Here is a 21067-nt window from a genome sequence, read left to right as displayed (position 1 = left end):
ATGACGAACTCCTTGAAGTTTATGAAGAACAAAATTCACATTAATGCATCATTGATGTCAAGAAGGGAGAAAGATGACTTAAAATAATTAATGTTGATGGTCAAGTCTATCAAACCTTGATAAGCGTAGATGTAGGGATTTTTATCTGGTTAGGGACTTAATTCAATAATTTCTCTATTAAGAGTGTCATTAATTATATTCTCATTTTTCTATATTCCCTTAAAGTCAGTGAGAATCTATGGTGAACACTTATTTCTCTAACTCCAAATAGTATTTACTTACCAAGGATGGCAATGCATGTGCTCCTGATTTTCTTCTCCTCGAGACTAAAGTAATGATCTCTTATAATTGTATTTATTGTGCCCTATGTGCCATCCTCAGCAGCTAAACTAAGATGTTTTAGACCAGACAGTTCAATCACTCCTTCATTTTAGTGAGATGAAATGTTTTAACAAAGTCTTGACATTCCATTTTACAAGAGACACCCTCAATTTATGCTCTCTAATTTATTCTTTGCTAGGTCTTTCATTAAATCAATGAGTGTCCCTTCAAGGTTTAGGTATAGATTTATGCTCATTGTTCTTAAAAGAAAGATGGATCTTAATCTGTTAGTGGGTTACGCTATAATCTTGCTAACACACACAAAAAAAAGCTTCTAAGGATAAACGAGAGATAAATAAAGAAAGTAAAATTTACATAGTTGGCTAAACTGACTATTATAGTTAAAAGTATAATATATATTTGATGATTCAAGAAAGCTAGAAGCCTTGGCTCCTTCTAAAATTTTTATAGATAGGTGCATAATATCTCAAAGCTTTTGATCGATTGTTGAGTTCATCCTAAATCTTATCTTGTTGAGTTTTCTTGAAAATCAGCTTGCGAGTTTGTTTCATAGGTCTCCAGTTGCTTGAATCTACCCCAAAAGTATATGCATATTTTGTCATACTTTAAAAAGATAGAAAATCATTTTCTTCGATATTTAAGTATTTAAATTTAACTAAAATATTTCTCAAAAATATTATAACAATTAGGAGAGAAAAATCAATTTCAAATTAATTCGTTATACTAATTATAGTTAAATGAATAATTTTTTTTTCAAAATTAAATTTGACATTAACTTAATTGGCTAGAAGTAATTTATCATATATATGACCATAAAAAAGTAAATATAATAAATTTATTTTTAAAAAAATCATTTGAAATTGAAGCTCTTTTTATTTAAATATTTTAAATAAAATTCTTTTATGATGTTTTATTAATGTCTGTAGATCATAAAGTAATATTTATTTTTTAAAAATTTATAGCTCTCTTTCTAAAAAAGTTATAAAATTTAAAAAAAAAACTTTATAATTCCATATAAACCAATAACAAATTAAATAAATTTATTAAAAAAATACAAACGTATAGTAAAATAGGCAAACATATAAAATTTATAGTACATTTTTAAGCAAGATTAAATAAAAGAAAAAACTATTTGAAAAATTCATAGTATTAATGTTTTCAAATTTTATATTATTCTCTAACAAAATACCATCAATTTTCACGTTTGAGCGAACATCCATTTTTACACACTCAACCCGAAAGAGCTGGACAGACGCCAGGCTAAACCGCACGTGGACAAAAAATGCAGAATAAGCTGCATTATTATTAAAGCCCAACCATGCCGAAATCTTTACCAGAGACGAGTTTGGCTGCCTTCTTGTTAGAAGGTACGAAAAATGCGTTTCATAACTATAGCATATCTCAAGTAATTTGCTGCTCTTCGACCAATCAGTAATGCTTTGTCTCAACTGCAGGGGTTGAAGATGCATCCGTAAATTTAGGATTAAATTTCACCCAACTTTAAAAAAATACATATATATGAGCAAAGTACCGAACAAGAACATCGGCATACACATCTGAAAAAAATAAGCAAAACCTTATTATTATTAAATTATTTTCTCAAATTATCAAGCAACAGCAGAGACCACCACCAGAAAACATGGAACAAACAAATGATGACAAGATACAAGTCCCCTGACTTTAAAGTTTGAACCAGCTCTAAACAACTACACCTCATAACTTGCACCCACTGAAGAATAACAGTGGATGTGAAAAAAAAAACTCTAAAAACCAAACAGGTGCAGCATAATGGCATTTTGAGCGTGCATCCGATTTTCAGCCTGCGTGAAAACAATGGAGTTGGGAGCTTCCATGACACCATCTGTAACCTCGACTGCTCTCTCAGCGGGGAGGCAATGCATGAAATAGGCTTTAGGGCCCGCCAGTTCCATCATGGCTTCATCAACCTATAAAAAATTTAAGATCAGACGCCATGAAAGGAACTCGAAGATTCATCATTGCCTTTTGCACTGTGTTAAGCGGATGGAAAAACCTCAATATAGCATGCCTCAATAAGATATCATGAGATAGGAAAAACCGTGATAATCGAACACTGGAATGAATAATATGATTGAGACTGAGAAATTCTATAAATAGGAGGATGTAAGTGTCGGTTGCAGACAGCCATACGATATCATAAGATAGCAACACGAAAAATTTTGTAGAACACTCAAAACATTCTCAATGAATATCAAGATCGTATCAGTGAGTATTTTGAGAATTTAATCTGCAGTCTGGAGCCAGACTCAATGAGGTTTAAAGAAGTAATGCTTGGTTGGATCCATGCTAAATAAACTCTAGCGTTTTGGAAAAAGGTAATGCAGGTAGAAAATTTGTTAAAATGTTGACATCTGAAAGCAGTATGGTTTAAGTTATGGTACCTGGAATCCTTGGAATTTTTGCCTTCTAAAAGCAGCCTCTTCCTTTTGACCCATGCTAGCCCAGACGTCAGAATAGACTACGTCAGCTCCCACAACCGCTTCCCTTGGATTATCAGTTATCACGATCTTGCTGATACCAGCACTCCTTGCCTTCTCAACAGTCTTCTCATCAGGTTCAAAGCCTTTAGGACAAGCGCACACAAAGTGAAGTGGGACAACAGATGCTAACATTAACCACGAATGCACAATATTGTTTCCGTCCCCAACATAGACGATCTGTAACATATAACAAGGATGTTAGCTTTCAAGATATCATATTTAAGAAAAAAAGCATTCCTATCATTATTTATGAACTTTACGAAGCAAAAGAAAGTTTTAAATTATTCACAAAGGCTTAAGCTGATATATATTGACTTCAAGGTGGCCTACCAAAGGGAAATGAAAATAATTTCAAAATTTTTCTCTCCCCAACATAATTTGTGGAGCCTCCAAGTTCAAATTCAAGTTGAGACATCCCCATACGATAAATAAAATTCAACACACTTGAATCAACACTTAAATTAAAGAGTTATACAAAAAACGAAACATTAATGAAAGAAATTCAAATACATATTAAGAATCCAACATGGAAAAAAATTTTTGGCTAAGCGATAAATAAACTAAGGAGAAAAACAAAATAGGCATTAATGGACAGCAACAACAAGAACAAAGCCTTAGTCTCACTAAGTGTTACATGAATCCTTTTCTCCATTGCATCCTATTTAGTGTCATATTTTCATTTATTTCTAATAAATTAAGATAATTTTTTTATACAATAAGCCCAAACCTTCCTAGGTTTACCTCTGTCTTTCTTAACATAAGTTGAATCTAAAACATCTACTCTCCGAATCGGATCACCGGATGGTTGGCGTTTAATGTGACCAAACTATCTAAAACGACTCTCTAATTTTGTCGTCACTGGAGCTACACCAACCCTATCACGAATAAATTCATTTCGCATTTTGTCTCTAAGTGCAAAACCACCCATCCACCTAATCATTCTCATCTCTGCAACACTTAACTTAGTATTATGCTTCTCTTTTAAAGGCCAACATTCAGCGCTATAGAGCTTTGGTCTCACCACCGTCTTATAAAATTTTCCTTTCAGTCTAAGCGGTACTTTTCTATCACACAAAAGGCCCGAAGCATTCCTCCACTTCAACCAACCAACTTGAATTCTACCATTAGCAACCCCATTTATATCACCATCGAAAATTGGCATTAACGGACAAAAATTATAAAACTGAAATTAAAAAGCGCCTAACCAACCCCATGAAATTAGCACTCTAAAATTCAAATGGATGGACTATATGATCGGACCTATAAAAAAATTTATTGAATTATATTACTCATATAATTACAATAAAATAACTATAAATATCTGAAAGCATTTTATTAGAAGGAAGTTTGGGTAAATTATGTAATGTGCCTTGCGATTTTACTTGAGAGTTAGGATTAGATAGATTTCAACTACATTGATATTTGGTAAGCTGCTTATGAAATAATATTTTATATCCTATTCCAATCATGAATGATAAAGCCATTGCCCTTTCTTCCATAACTTCCAATTTAATTACTCAATGGTTCATGTGGTGATATCTTGACGGTCAAACAATTCATTTCCAACATATTTAGAGTTAGCTTCCACCCATATCCTATCATGACAAAGATTCACTATTAGCACGTTTTCATTCAACCACCTGGTTGATTGATGTTGCCATCACTCATATAATAGTGGTTGACTCCTCATGAATATATCGGTATTTCATGGTAAAAATTAAAAGAGTTAATTCACCATGGCATCACTACCATAGTCCGCTGTCCATAAATAATTCTGGAGAGGCTTTACCCCTTAGCTTGCATCCCATCCCTGCCACTTTTCATCTTTTAACATTTTGGTGCTAGAGCTAAAGGAAATCTATCTCACTGAATCTGAAAATAGCTTGGTGACATCTTTCCTTCTGCAATGATTAACTCTTATTTTGATTTTAATATATCATTGGCTACTTTTTATTTACACTTTAAAACTTCTTTTCTTGATCTCCTTTCAAAAACTTGAGGAATGTGATCTCATGTGTTACTCCTTAATTTAGTAATCTAAAGTAACCTTTTTTAAAAAATTATTGAATTGAAATATTTTTTTCTTGCCATCAAAAAGAATTATCCCATCTATTTTAATGTTTTAGTCACACTTTTCATCTTTTATCATTTTGGAGCTAGATCCAACGTAAATCCATCTCACTGACTGTGAAAATAGCTTGGTGTCTTCTTTCTATTTTTCAAGGATTATTTCTTATTTTAATTTTAATTTCTCATTAGCTACTTTTTATTTACACTTTAAAACTCGTTTTCTTCTCTTTTCAACAACTTAAGGTATGTGACATCTTATGTTACTCCTTAGTTTGGTAATCTTAAGCAACCTTTTTAAAAAAATTATTAAATTAAATATTTTTTCTTGAGATAAGAAGGAAATATCCCTCCCATTTTAAATTTTAGTAGCATTTTGCTTTCTGACTTAATTTTATTTTAATAAATAAAATTCAATTTATTTTTAATCAAGATCAAGGCATCTACTGGTTTAAGCGAATCCACAATCAAAAAATTCTTGAAGAATGGGGGAGTAGATATAGAATAAGGATACAAATTTCCAGGAAACTTATCTTTGAAAAAGAAAAAAAATTCATTCATTATCATTATTCTATGAGCTTTCAAAAGCAAAAGAAGATTTTAAATTATATTCAGAGGCTTATGTTGTAATAAAAAAAGTGGCATTATTGTCTTCATCGAATTGGCATGAAAATTTCATGTTTTTTATAACAATTACAAGATTGGCCCAGCCTACCAAGAGGAAGCCAAAGCAACTTTAACATTTATTTCTCTCTCATACATAATAGGTGGCACATCCTTCGAGTTCAAATTCAAGTTGGAGCACATCTATGTAATAAAATTCAATCAAAACTTGAAGGCTTAAATTAATGAGTTGTACAAAAAGAAATATTATTGGGAAAAAATTCAAATTCAAATTATGATTTCTCCATGCATGCAATGTTCAACTAAACAAGTCTTTACTCAAAAAAGTGTTCCATAAAAGAAATATAATTGAATGAAATTCAAATTCAAGTAAAAAAATATATGGATAACCCCATGACATAAGCATTTTAAACTTCAAATGTAAACAGTAAAAGATTTGACTTATAAATTATTTGTCTATTTTTTATTTGTTATGTTAATAGAGTAATTACCATTAAATGGCTATAAGTTGTATAAGAAAATAAATAGGAAAAATCTATAAGATGCCTTTGCGTTTTGCATAGAAGTATAGGTGATTCTCTTTTATATGTCACTTTTAATGAGTTGTCCATGACATTGTATATTATATATTAGGATGATTTACATACAAACGAAACTTTTATTTACGCATCTAATATCTGAACTTTAATATTTACATCAAAATTCGTACTATTAACAACTTTTTTAAGTGAAATGCATCTTTCAATACATATATTTTGATGTGAAGATGACACTATAGTAGTGTACATAAAAAAACCGATCTTTAGGTCTTAGATATTTAAATACAAAAGAATTGTGTAATATCCATGTAAAATTCTATTTATATTTTGATTTAAAGATGAATGAAGAATGCAAATCTCTCTCTTGATTCTCCACAAAATAATTTCTTACCGATTGTCCCCAATATCAGCAAAGCCAATATCACTCTTAACATGCCATCATTCAATCACATATTAGTTGATGCTTTCTTCATCCTTATATTGGGCGAATTGATCGTTTAAAAATATTTAGGTAAACTATATTCATAATATAATTAGTATGAATTCACTCCATAAATCCACTTCCATAAATAAACGTGGTGAAGCATCATCCGCTCGCCTTCACATATACCACCAACACCTTCCTTGGCTTATCATTGGTATTGTCACCTTCTGACCCCCGCCACCACCTTCTATCTCTTAATAATCAGTCATGTATAAAACTTCAAAATAAGCTAGAAACATTGTTATTTGCAGATCTAATAAGTACCAAGACTTTTAGAGAGTTCAAAAGTTACTCGCCTTTGTACCTTCCAGTTGGCCAATATGCTCAATTATTGTAAGTGCATCAGCCATTATCTGACAAGGGTGGTTGTAGTCAGTCAGACCATTCACAACAGGGACTGAAGCAAACTTTCCAAGGTCTAGAATATCCTGCATTTACATGTGAAAAATACACATGCTAAAGCATAATATTGTCGAACGTACAGCCAAAAACTAAAATAATGAAACAAAAAAAATTGGTCCAAACAATAGAATGATGAAAGAAAACAAATGGCCAGTTGAAGTGCTGGATTATCATCCAGAAACTAAGCTTCATATTCACATGTGATGGAAATCTGCACAACTCTGTATGATATGGTTGCAAATATACATACGAAGGCTTTGTAGTTCATTTTAAACAATTTAGTGCTACTAAAATACATAAAAAGAATTCACTGGTAGATAAACATCCATTTAATATTTTATTGCAAGAAGCATCTAGCATTTTAAATAGATAAATGAAAAACTATAATAAGCATAGAAGAGAATGACAGAAAAATAATAATAAGCTTAAACAAAATTTTGAGAAGCAATCTGTAACGAGTGAATTTGCAAATTCTATTACATTTGTTATTGTTTCAATACGTTTGGATCATTTACAACCTGTAAAAAAGAAGATACAGAAACTATTTGATGCATCATATCCATGACGAATTTTATTATTTGATTCACTTTTTTTTTCTTTAATGTTAGCAATTTGACATTATTTAGTAGTTGGTTTTGATATTTTGGATATAGTATGGTTATGTGACTGAGTCCATCAAGGTCAACAAAAGAAAAGGCACGCAATGTGCATTGGAAAAATGGCTCAAGCTATATGAACAAGCAAAGAGATAATAATTAATTTCCGAAGGTGTTATCCCTATGTATAATAGCAAAAATGCCCATGCATGAAGACCCGCAAATGCAGACCCCAACCTCCACATTTCAAGTAACCTTGTAAGGTGCCACCTCCTCCACCTTGTTAGGACTGCTACCACTCCTTTTCTTCTCTTTGTTTTGAGGTTTTTAATGTACGTAATGGTCTTAAAGTTGCAAGAACTTCTTCAAGGAAGAATTCTAGCAAAACTAAATTGAGAAAAAATATTCTTTGAGAAATCAGCAAGGTAGTTTGATTCTTGAGGTTGTTAGTTTGGTGACTTCAACCTATCTTTTTTCTTTGTTAAGCATATGAAGTTGATTTTTGCTTTTATTATCTCAAGTATTTTGCGGTAATTTCACTCCCTCACACCTTCCATCACCCTTTTCCCAACCTCATTCAAAACTAGACAAGGCACCAACTTGGGTGTGCCTTGAAATGTACCATGCTAAAATGCTCTACTGCTAAAACACTATTATTGCCGGGTACCTAGCTGGAAAGCGAAAAGTGAAGGGTTAAGTTTGATAGTTGGCTGTCAACATAAAAATTAGCAAAAAATTATAACATGTATCATTTAAATTATTGTGTAAATGTTAGAGCGTCCCATGAAAACGACGTATTGTATGATCAGAATATAGTGAAAAGTGCGCAAGGGCCATTAAATCAACGCTCGGGTGTGGCGTTAAATAAGGCAGAGTTCCCACATTATAGATGAATGTGGGCGAAGAAATTAGTCCATGAAACTAATATTAGAATATGAACTTAAAATATAGATACTCTCATAGGTAAATTAATAGAATTAGTAAAAATTGTGGTTCAAGGAAAGATAAATATCTTATGCAATCAAGAAACTAAATATGTTGGAGAAAAGACCAGGGAGATTAATATCTTTGGTTTTAAATTTTGGTATTCAGGTAGGAGCCATACTATGAATGATGTTGGTGTAATTATAGATAAGAGTTTGAAAAATAATATTGTAAAAGCTAAAAGAATTGGAGATAAAATTATAGCCCTAAAAGATGTTGTTGATACCAAGATTTTTAATGTTATAAGTGCTTATGCAACCCAATTAGATTTAGATATGTGTTTAAAAAAAATCTTGGAATGATTTAAAAGGATTAATACAAGGGATACCTTTTGAAGAAAATTTTTTTATTGTATAAGATTTAAATGGACATGTTGGTAGAGTGGTGGATGATTTTAAAATTAATCATGGTGGTAGCAATTTTGAAGTGACTATTGAATGACGTATTCATATTGAATTTTTCCTTAGCTTAGGATTTTGTTATTGCCAATACTTTATTTAAGAGAAGAGATGAGAGCATATTATTACTTAAATGAATGGATCCAATAAAATATAAATTATTACATGTATCATTTAAATCATTGTGTATATGTTAGGGTGTCTCATGCAAATGACATGTTATATGATCTATACACCGTGAAAAGTGTGCAAGGGCCACTACATTGGTGCTCGGGTGTTGTGTTAAATAAGACCAAGTTTCCACATTATGGATGGATGTGGACAAAGAAGTTTGACCATGAAACAAATATTAGGATATGAACTTCATATATAGGTATGCTCATAGGTAAATTAATAAAAAAAGTATAAATTATAGTTCAAGAGAAGAAAAAAATCTTATGCAATCAACAAAATAATATGTTGGGGAAAAGACAAGAGAGATTAAATATTTAGGTAAGAGTTATAGTAGAAATGATGTAGGTGTAATTATAGATAAGAGTTTGAAAGACAAAATCATAAAAGGGGATACCTTTTGAAGAAAAAAATTTATTGGATAAGATTTAAGTGGACATGTTAATAGTGGTAGAAAAATTCAAAATTATTCATGGTGGCTATATATATATATATATATATGTTTTAAAAAATATTTTGGAATGACCTACAAGAATTAGTATAAGGGATACCTTTTGAAGAAAAAAATTTATTGGATAAGATTTAAGTGGACATGTTAATAGTGGTAGAAAAATTCAAAATTATTCATGGTGGCTATATATATATATATATATATGTTTTAAAAAATATTTTGGAATGACCTACAAGAATTAATATAAGGGATACCTTTTGAAGAAAAAATTTTATTGGATAAGATTTAAGTGGACATGTTAATAGTGGTAGAAAAATTCAAAATTATTCATGGTGGCTACGACTTTGATGTGACTAATAACTAACATAGAGTCATTGGATTTTTCCTCAACTTGTATTTGTTTTATTGCTAATACTTTATTTAAACAAAATGAGTATATTATTACTTATAAGAATGAATCAAATAATTATAAATTAATTATTTTCTCATGAAAAAAAATCGTGGATATATTAAAGATTATAAGATAATTTTATCAAATTTAAGTATTCAATATTGATTATTAGTTTTAAATTTTAAGATGAAGGGTTGAAAGATAAAAACTATAATGAAATATTGTCATAGATTTAGATGGGGTCATTTAAAAGACAAATAAAATTATTTTTATGAGTAAACTTCAAAATATTAAGATTTAAGATATTGATAAAGAAGCTAATGTTATGTGGATTAAAATAACAAACACTATTAAATAAGATGCAAAAGATATACTTGGAGAATCAAAAGAAAACACTTTTATAAATAAAAATTAATGGTGGTAGAATAATAATGTGAAAGAAAGGATAAAATATAAAAAATTGTTATAAAAATTGGTTTAAAAGTAAAAGCTTAAAAACCTGGGAGAAATATAAATTGGTCCATAAAAAATCCAAGAAAACAATTTGTGATGCTAAAAATTATGCTTCTAGTGAATTTTATAATAAATTAGATATTAAATAGGTTCAACAATATATGAATAAGCTAGTCAAACAAAAAGTAAAAATTTAGTTCATGTGTATTAAGACTGAAAATCAAAAAAATATTTTTTTTAGATGAAGATATTCAACATATGTGAGTGAGAAATTTTGATAAACTATTCAATGAAGATTTTGGAATACAATCAACCTTAGTCATCTTAATATCGTTAATATTATTTTTTTTTATCACCTCAATAGTAAAATAGAAGTCGAGGAGATTTTAGAGAAAATGAAGGGTGCTAAATCATAACCTAATGGTATCCCAATAAAAGTGAAAATGTTTAGGAAACTTGGGAATTTCTTAGCTTAATAAAATTTTTTATATGTATTTTAAAAATTAAAAAGATGTCTGGGGAGTGAAGGAAGAGTACCATGATCCATAGTTTTAAGAGTAAAGAGGATGCACAAGAGTGTGCAAATTATAGAAGAATTAATTTAATGTCTCAATAAATTTGGATTTATGACGGGCAAGTCTACTTTGGAAGTTATTCATTTATTGAGATTTAATGGAGAAGTACAAAAATAATGAGGATCTACTATGATTTTTGTTGATTTAGAAAAAACTTATGATAAGATTCTAAGAGAAGTTCTTTAGAGAGTTCTTGAAAAGATAAGTGTTGAAATGACATATTCAAATCATGAATAGGATATCACAATTCATGTAGAAAAATTTCACAAATATCTATAAAACAAGGACAAGGCATGTTTAATTCTATTAAAGATGGTAGAGGATTACAAGTTGGTCAAATAGCACAAGTGATGAGTTAGTGGTGCCAACAAGTTTTTGGATTAGATTGTAATGGCAGAGAAAATTCAATACGATAGCAAAGAGGCCACACATGAACATATTGAAATTAATCACCCTAATTTGTGATTAATGCTCTCCACCATATTGCAATGCTATCCTCTATTTGTCACCGTCTCTTAAAAGTTAAAAGATTCGAGCTTAATTATCCTTTATGAGGTATATGCGATCCTTTAAGGATGAACCTATGGGGCAACTTAAGCTTATTTAAGATGTGCTTGGTTAAAATTTTGGTTCTAATATCTTTGAATATTGAAATGAAAAGATCTAATATATAAGCACCAACAATTGAATGACAGCTTTTAAAGTGCAGGAAAATTTTCCTATAGATGACAACAAACTTTTTTGTGCTATAAAATTTTAAATGGTAGAGAAAAATCAAGTTAACCACCACATACAAATAAAAGTGATATTAAATAATAATATTTTTAAATAAAAATTTAAAGAGAGAAAACCACAAGATCACAATCAAAATAGTCCACTATATAATTGATATTACAAAGCTTCATTCTTCTCCTCAAATAGATAAGACAATATTAGAAAACTATGAATTTTGCTTATCCTTTAGTTGTTATAACATGGGTAGTTGGTCGACATCAATTAAGTGACAATGATTAGATCATTGTCCGGAGATAATAATTGGATTATAACAGGCATGTGATAATACTTAATGTATAACAACTGCTAAAAGTGGTGAGCGATGATTATTGATAGTCATTAGCTTCCAAATCTCTTCACAAGTTCATAGTTCACTCTCAACTCCCCCATCCCCATCACCCTTTGTTGATAATTATTAACTTCCAAATCTCTTCACAAATTTATATTTCACTCTCAACTCCACCGTTACAACACAAAGATGCCTCGATGTTTAAAAGTTCAACTTCATTCTACTAAAAGGGGTTTCATAAGCTCCCCTTCTTAAGGAACCAACATCCTCACCAGTTCTCCTAACTTAGAATCATCCACCAGGCAGACATTTTTATCTTCAGATTGGTGTAATGCTTTGATACCATTTGTAACAGCCCAAACTCTCACCCATCAAGGTATTGTTTGCTTTGGCCTAATGATATCATCATTTTGCCCCGTTATTGTAGCTTCCCAAAAAGCTCACTCATCATAGAAGTACTCCCATGCTAGCATGCTTAACTTTAAAATTTCAAACAAAATTTCACCGTTACACTGTCTCGACGTATAAGATTTCAACTTCATTCTATTTAAGAGGTTAGGAACGATAAAAATGGAACGATATAGAGAAGATTAGCATGGCCCCTACTCAAGGATGACACGCAGAAATCAAGAAATAATGTCACGCCAGGGTCCTGAAGGCGGTACACCCCGACGATGTACGGCATGATGAAAGGATTCTAACATGTTTTATATTCTCAAAAGAAAGAATTATATGGAAACAATAGTGAAAATAGGCAAGAAAATATAAATTTTATTTCATTTTATAAATAAGAATCATACAATTGATACAATTGAAGGAAATAAAAAAATAACTGAAAGAAACTTTAATAATAATGGTGAAAAAGCAACCCAAACTATGAAAAAAAATATAATAACTAAAATGAAACAAAAAATAACAAAAAAAATTTAAAACTGGTAAGTCAGCTTCGGCATAGATAATCCTGCAATTGGCTGAAAAGACCTGCTATATAAAAATATTAACAGGTGGGTTTGACCAATCAAACTCAGTAAATAACAGCTCATTATTAAAATATAAAAGGTAAGAAATGCAATTTAAAAGACAAAAATGTATAACTTATTATATGCATAATAAAATTCGCAGACCAATCAAACTCAGTAAATAACAGCTCATTATTAAAATATTTATTAAAATATAAAAGATGAGGAATTGTGGAATGCAATATAAACAAAAAATAGGTATAATTTATTATATGCATGATAAAATTTGCAAAAAGAATTATCACATACTTATGATCATGAATAAGAGTGATTTGAACACATGCACTTTCATATAAATATTTATATATATATAATTATAGTTATATATAGTTGTTTTCTACGATACCATGAACAAATAAAGGTAGGCACCAATCTCATGAAATCTACTGATATGATATTAATTTAAATGTAATTTTAGAAAGGTAAAGTGCAAGAAAAAGATAAAATTATGATTGCATGATTTAATCAAATATGCAACAAAAATTTTGCAGCAATAAAACAAGGCATCTAATTATTTCATTATAAGCAACAAATAAATCCTATAACAAATGCAAAAAAGAAATACATGAAGTAAAATGGGCAGAACCGGCAATCCTACAAGGTAATTATAAATTTGGTACAAATAATAAGGATTAATGCCCCTAACGACAAAAGGCGCGTTAATACTCTAATAAATAAAACTTACTGAGTTTAATTGGTCAAACCCAAACTCACTCGTTAATATTTATATCTAAGAGATTCTATTCAGCTACCTGCAGCACCATCTATGTTGGAGCAAACTTTCTAGTTTTAGATTTCTTTTGTGTACTTTTTTAATTTTGTTTTAGCATTTGTATTTTCCTTTCTGGGTCTGAGTAATTATTTTTATTGTTATTTCAGTTTCTTTCAAATATTTCTTTATTTTCTTTAGTTGTATGACTCTTGTTTATAAAATGAAATAAAATATCTTTTTTTAATTATTTTTATCAGTGTTTCTGTACAATTCTTTCTTTTGAGAACACAAAACAGGTTAACATCTTTTTATTATGTCATGCATTGTTGATGTGTAACGTCTTCTAGACCCGAGATGTGGCAGAGTAGTATCTAAGCATTACACCCATTTGAAGATAGAAATGTATGTTAGGTTGATGATTATGGGTTAAAGGAGCAGAAGAGGACGTCGGTTACTTAAGTGAGGGAGATTATGAAACCACTTAAGTGAAGTTGAACTTTTAAACATCAAGGTGGTTTTTTGGTGTAATGGTGGAATTTTGATAGAAATTCAAAAGTTAAGTGTGATCGTGCCGAACCACTTTTAGAATGGGTGACCTGGAAAGTTACATCAATAAGGCAAAACTATGAGGCCATTAGGCTAAAGCAGACAATACCTTCACGGGTGAGATTCGAGTTGTTCCAAATGGTATCAAAGTATTATACCAAGCGGAAGATGGGAACGAAGTGTCATACAAACCAAAGTATTACGCCATGGGAGCCACCTCTTTAACCTAAGATGGGAGAAAAATGTTATATGTTGAAAGTCACCTCTTGAATATGTAAGGAGGCACCTCTAGAATCCTACCTACCTGATGAATGATTTTGGGAAAGAAAACTAACGAAGACATCAACTACTTAAGTGAAGGAGAATGTGAAATCTCTTAAGTAGAATGAAGTCGAACTGTTAAACATCGAGACGTCTTTTGGTGTAATTGTAGAATTTCATTAGAAAACTTCAAAGTTAAGTGTGCTTGCATGGAAATACTTCTAAGAGTGACCTCCTGGGAAGTTCAATAGCTCGGAAAAACCATGAGGTCGTTAGGCCAAAGCGGACAAATGGTGAGAACTCGGGTTGCTGCACTATAGCTCCATGAAATCTATGTTACAGTGCAACACACGTCATTAAGCATAATGGCCTATATAGTAGGAACCTCAAACAATCTTCTCCAATGTACAAATACAACAAAAATGACACTTACTATACCATCTAATGCTACTAATAATAATTGTATTAATGATAAATCAACAAAACAACACTTCCACATAATAACGACAACAAATGACATGACAATCACCATATAAAGACTAAAACAAAATAAGTAAATGTTCTGAAGCTCTTTTTGATATGACTTTTTTAAAATGTTAAATCAACCCTAAACAATTGGAAAGAAGTTTCCTCTATAAAATTGATGTAACCAATACAATAACATTAAGTTTTAACTCGAATTCTCCATTGAAATGCATATCGTGGAGTGTTTAAGTAAAAAAAGATTTGCAAATGTAAATACCTACTAAACTGGATCCATATTTCTTACCATTAGATGAGTCTGTCATTATCCATTCTTCATAAATCTTTAATTAGTTACTAATTAAATGCCATAAAAAGAAGGGACACAATGATAACTTTGATGGTAATCAATTGATCTAACGTTCATATGTTATCATGTCAAATTTAGTGTAGCAGAAAATTAAACATAGATTAAAGCATAATTAATATCAGCATATTTAGATGCTAGAATGCTTTGTACCATACTTGTTGCATATTTTTTATTGTTCTTGTCAACTAAATGTTTTGCAAGTGATTAAAGTTTGTGAGTGTGTTGTGTCGATAACATTACAACTACTTGTAGATAATGATGATATGGATCAACTAAATCAGTTAGTCATAAGAGTAAGATGTCTATGATACCATGCAAATCAATGGTGGTTAGTGACATCCATGGAGTCAAATACTAAGAACAAAAGGAAAAGTCCACAATAAGTTGTGGGACAAAGAATAGTGCATCATTCAGACAACTCTATAGTGTGTACCAATAATAATATGTTGGGGCCGTAGATACATCAAAAATATAAATAGATCCCTACTGATAATTAAATTATCCTTCTCAAAAAAAAAAAAAAAAAAGACTCACTAACTAGGATATCATATAGTGGGTGTTATGGTGCAAGTATATCTTCCTGCTCGGGAGAGGTAAGCTCAATATTCACAACAAATAGAATTTGATCATTAGAGTAAATCTTCCACAGGGAAACTGGATTATAAGAGAGTAAATCGTCCAAAGTTGTGGAAACACAAATCAAAAAATGAATTCCAAGGTAGGAAGAAGTGGTTATAGTCGATTGCAAGAGAAGTGAGCTAGAAGATGCCTTGTAAAGTGGAGCACCATTCCTTGTTTTGTGGGAGTGGTGGAGGATGGTGGTTTGAATACTTTTAGCAGTTGATTTAGCTTTCTTTTGATGGCTTATATCACGGGGGAATGAAGTAGGGTCACGTTATTGGAACCTTCCTTAGCCTAGCATCCATCATTTAGTGGTCGGCCAAATTGAATAAGCCAAGCTAGGAAGATCACTTGCATGTCTCATGCCATTGGAATATTAATAAATATCCTCCAATCCAATACAACAACATAAAGTGTACTTAATAAACCACCTAAATCTACTGATTACAACTATAACACACTTGATTTTATGATAATGACAAATCATCATGAAAAATGTTGTGGATCCATACATCACAATCTCTGCATAAAGTCTAAACTATTTAAAAAGCAATAATAAAGCAAATGTTTTAAATGTTTTTTTTTTATATGACTCCCTTGATGTGGGACATCATTTATCTTTCTGGTAACTAGAGTATCCAATATATCAAAATAATGAGCATATCATTGTATCACTAAATGATCTAAAGAAGACAGCACAGCCACAAGAAATACAAATCCAAACAATTTTCACATTTTTTTACTAGTAATAATGATAATAAAATACTAATCAAAAAGGAATTTGAATGTTTAAATAACCTTACTATAAAAATAAGAAAGGAAACAAAATTTTCTTGCTTTATGAATTATATAAGCATAACGATTAAACGCTGAATCTTAAAGAGATCTAATTCAATCAAAAGTTGGAAGAGCCATGGTGTTGAGAAGTTTCAACTTATAGGAAAATTTTATATGCCAAGAAATTGACAGAGGAATCATGACATAGTTTACAACTTTACACGCTAAAAAAAGTCTTTTTATTGTCAATGTATACTTGTAAACATATTAGCAATTATTTAAAACAATAAGGTGCATAGTCACAATTTACAATTATCTGTAGCGCGCGCCTCTAGGAGAACATAGAGTTGTAAATCATTCAAGTGAAGTCAAGTACTATCTTGCTCAAACTTGTTCCATTATTTTTTTATTAAGTTCCAAGCCGAGCTTAAACATGATCCAAAATATAAATTCTAGTTCAAGCTTATTCAGTAATTTTTCTATCTAATTCAAATAAAAATGGAGCTTTATTTGAGCCAAACTAAAGATATGTTCATGCCTAATGATTTAAAAACTTACATAATTATTATTAAGTTTAATGAAATTTAATTAAATTTGTAATAACAAACTACATATAATTGATGATTTTTTAAGTTCAATTTAGAAAAAACGATTTTAATCAATATATCTAATTATTTGTTTAATTGTTTGATCATACTTATACCTCATGGCTCATATAATATATAAAAATTTCTTAAGTGTTTATCATATGGAAAATGAATACAGAAGATAAAATGAATTAACAGATAATTAATTAAATGAACATTAAATGATCATTTGATAGAGTTCTTACTAGCTGTTTGATGGCAAATTTATTGAACTTTGTGAATTCAAATTTACTAAATCCTACCAACACCAGGATTTAGTAATTCAGGATTTCAGAAAACTAAAAATATTTTCAAAAAGAAACTAGACTTACTGAATCGATATTTTAAAAGTTGTCATTTTTCCGTATAGCAAAATTTAAGTTGAATCCAACCTAAACCCATTACCAAATAGTCCATTTGGGCTACATGTTAATGTTTATGAAGAAAAATGAATGATCGGGTTCAATGTTTAAGCTTATTCATATATTAAGTTCTTAAAATTTTGTTCAAGCTAGTTCAATTACTAATATAAACAAACATAAATGTGACTTTTATACACACAAATGTTGAGCTTCTTAATGAGCGCACTAATTTGCATAAAGCCCTAGGAAAGCATTCAAGGTTAACGAGTTTAGCTATCTTATCTAATGTCATGAATAAAGAAAGGTCGTAAAAACAACTATTTCAAATGAACTAATTGAAACTCACCAACATACCTGATGAGCAAAAACACGTGCCATAATAATGTCATTATAACGAGAAAGCACTCGAGCAACATCACGAGTCTCCTCCCGTTTTCCCATTTGTATATCATCGGGCCCTAAGTATATGGCATGCCCACCAAGTAAAGAGAACCCTGCCTCAAATGAAACACGAGTCCTCATAGATGGCTTCGAAAAAATCATTGCCATGGTCTTCCCTTTAAATGGTTGGAATGTTCGATCTCCCGACTTCAACATTGCTTTGACTTCAGTGGCATTTTGAAGGATTTTCATTATTGTTTCATTGTCAAAATCACTAATATGAATAAAATCCTTCAATCGTGTTTTTTCTGCAAAAATTTGGAAACAAAGCTCCAAAGTTAAATCATACAATTTCCCCCAAGAAAAAACCCATGTAAGTGCATATATGTGTTATACTTCCATTGTGTTGAATTGCATTATATTTATGAACAAATAACTTGGCATTTACATAAAGCCAAAACAAAATGAGTAAATCTAGAACTTTAGCACAAGTGATAAACTTATATTCATTCAAAGAAATTGCATCAAAAAATATCCTTTGAAAAAAAGAAGATTCCTAAACTCATATCCAATTCATGGAACCCATAAGATTTCAAAACTCGAATCCAATTCATGGAATCCATACAAATTGTTGAGTAGAAAAACTGACTGGCAATGTCTAAAAAAAGAAGCTTTGGCTTTCAAACAATACCAAGAAACTGTATTGCAATCCAAAAACTGCCTATTTTTATTGGGCTTTAACTGTAGCACCCTTAATGCAAATTTACATACAAAACCCAAACAAGCTCAAAAAAAACGGACAAAGTAGAGGCAACAAGTTTCGATTTTCAATATTCCAAAGAATAAAGATAGAAGAAAAAAAGGAGAAAGAAGTAGCCGCATAAAAAACATCAAATAGAAATTACATGTCGGGAATTGGCACACCAAAGAACATATGGCCTCAGGAAAGTACAACTGACCATAGAAAGACAGGAAAACCCGACTTGCACGTAACGGAATTTTAAAATGACTATAAATTATTTCCTGCGTTATAGAAAAGCAAAGCATTAGAAAGCAACAAATCAGGGGCACTAGAATCCCTATTTCTTCTAGGCAAAAACTAGAGAAATGAGATAATATCTGGAAAGGGAAGAGGACGACGTAGCGGAGAACTGAGTAAAGTTACCGCCACTTTCATGAGAAGATAAAATAGGCGACGCAGTAGGAGCTGAGGACCGGCAAGCAATATGGAAACCGGTGCCAACCATTCGCACGGACGACGACGAAATAGAGGCTCGAAAGACCGGTCGAAGAGGTTGCCGGCGAAATCGGCCGATAAAGACTGAAGACGACGAAGACAGTGACGCCGACGGAGAGTAGGAACTCAAACGGGAGCCACTGGTGATCGCTGCCGCCATAACTGTGCTCTTCCTCGTGGTTCGGGACGGAGTTTCGAAGTGAACCCGTATGGTACCTTCACTACAAGATCAGCAGAGAGAGAGTTTAGGGTCGGGGCAAGCTCTACATGGTATTTGATGTGTAATTATTTAAATATAGAATTATGCAAATACAGAACAATGTGCTGCCTGTATAAATTTCCTAAATTTAAAGTCATTCAATCAATAAAATTTACTTTTAAAATATTATATTTATTTTTAGTATATTCCTTCAATACTGGATTCAATCACTAGAACAAGCTAAAATACCTCCCCAACCCCACCTCCACAATTAAAAAAAAAAAAAAAACTTACAAATACATTATTGTACAACCAAAAAGTGGCTATCTAGATTATCACAGATCGAACGGCTTGTTCCATCCATTAATAGGAGCTGGTTCTCATGAGTGGAGCAAAAAAAAAATGCCTTCGACTCAACACGACATACAACTAGAAGTGTCAGGAGGTTGAGCACTAGAGGCCAAGCACCAAAAATCGAACCCAAGAGGTCAAGAACCAAAGGCCTTTCACTAGAGACTATGCGCCAGTGGCTGAACACTAGAGATTGAGTGCCAGAAATCGAGCATTAGAAATCGACCAGTCTGAGTCGGATGTTCGCATTAACTTTTGATGTCACACATTTGGGATGTTCATTCAAACTTATGGGACCATATTCTATTCATGTGCAGAATCTCATTACCTAAAGACATCCTTCAAGACTTCCTTATATGTGTTTAGCCAGAAAAGCGGAGTTCTGCTGGGGCGCACCCGTGCCCTAGCCTTGGTGCACCCTCGTCGGTCTTATGTCTAGTGCCCCTGTGTTAAGGGACCGGCCCACCCACACTTGGTTATGCCTGACATATTAGAGCCAGGTGCCCGAGCCCAAGGACAATGAGCACGGAAAACTACATCAAAGTAATAGCGCCCCTGGGCACAACAGGCGCCCCTGCACCAAGGTTATGACGCCCCTATGCCCGAAGGCTTGGCACTCTCGTGTATGGATGCTAGCACCCCGACTTTAGTCTGAGCCAAACTTGGCACCCTCGTGCCAGTCTATTTTTTGCTTCAGTTTTTGTGGACCATCTTGGCTGAATCAAGCCATTAGGGGGCCTATTTCTAGATTTAAAACATGAAAAATGAGGCCATGAAAAGCGTTTAGCCATCAATCTATAATTATGGTCAATTGCATGCCTCCATGACACTTGGAAAGGTGGTCATGACTATAGGAGGGTGGACTTGGGAAAAGCTTTTTCCCTAGATCCCTTTTTGGTCTTCTGAGCTCTTGAACTTAAAGTGGGTTGAATGGACAGGGTTTGATGTGATTTTCTAGAGTGGAGAGCATTGAGGAGTACTCGATGAGGAAAATTTTTGTTCCCTGATTTTCTTCTTCACTTTTCACCTTCTTATTTTTTGTCTTCTTCTTCCACTTCATCTTTTCGTAAGGTGAGTGTGAGAG

The 21067-nt window shown here is 31.8% G+C and overlaps 1 protein-coding gene across 1 annotated transcript; it reads right to left on the bottom strand.

Annotated features, from left to right (window-relative positions):
* Nucleotides 1–1908: 1908 nt before the first annotated feature.
* LOC110035634 (ornithine carbamoyltransferase, chloroplastic) lies at nucleotides 1909–19698 on the bottom strand. Its single transcript, XM_020739899.1, has 5 exons — nucleotides 19362–19698; nucleotides 18170–18504; nucleotides 6872–7003; nucleotides 2763–3038; nucleotides 1909–2288 (listed from the first exon to the last, which is right to left on the bottom strand). The coding sequence occupies exons 1-5, from the start codon at nucleotides 19591–19593 to the stop codon at nucleotides 2106–2108; spliced, it is 1158 nt and encodes a 385-aa protein (XP_020595558.1). The 5' UTR covers nucleotides 19594–19698; the 3' UTR covers nucleotides 1909–2105.
* Between the last annotated feature and the right edge of the window lie 1369 nt (nucleotides 19699–21067).

The sequence above is a fragment of the Phalaenopsis equestris genome, unplaced genomic scaffold (assembly GCF_001263595.1).
Source record: "Phalaenopsis equestris unplaced genomic scaffold, ASM126359v1 Scaffold198674, whole genome shotgun sequence".
NCBI classification, from domain to species: domain Eukaryota; kingdom Viridiplantae; phylum Streptophyta; class Magnoliopsida; order Asparagales; family Orchidaceae; genus Phalaenopsis; species Phalaenopsis equestris.
Note: the sequence above shows the minus strand (reverse complement) of the source record. Positions and strands in the feature narration are given on the sequence as shown.

What these genes read in the sequence shown, in the direction of transcription:
- LOC110035634 (XM_020739899.1), bottom strand. Translation starts at nt 19,593, where the DNA reads ATGGCGGCAGCGATCACCAGTGGCTCCCGTTTGAGTTCCTACTCTCCG. An exon ending in ATCTTCTCATGAAAGTGGCG is followed by an intron (nt 18,505 to 19,361) that starts GTAACTTTACTC and finishes AAATTTTTGCAG; the next exon opens with AAAAAACACGATTGAAGGAT. An exon ending in CACGTGTTTTTGCTCATCAG is followed by an intron (nt 7,004 to 18,169) that starts GTATGTTGGTGA and finishes ATGTAAATGCAG; the next exon opens with GATATTCTAGACCTTGGAAA.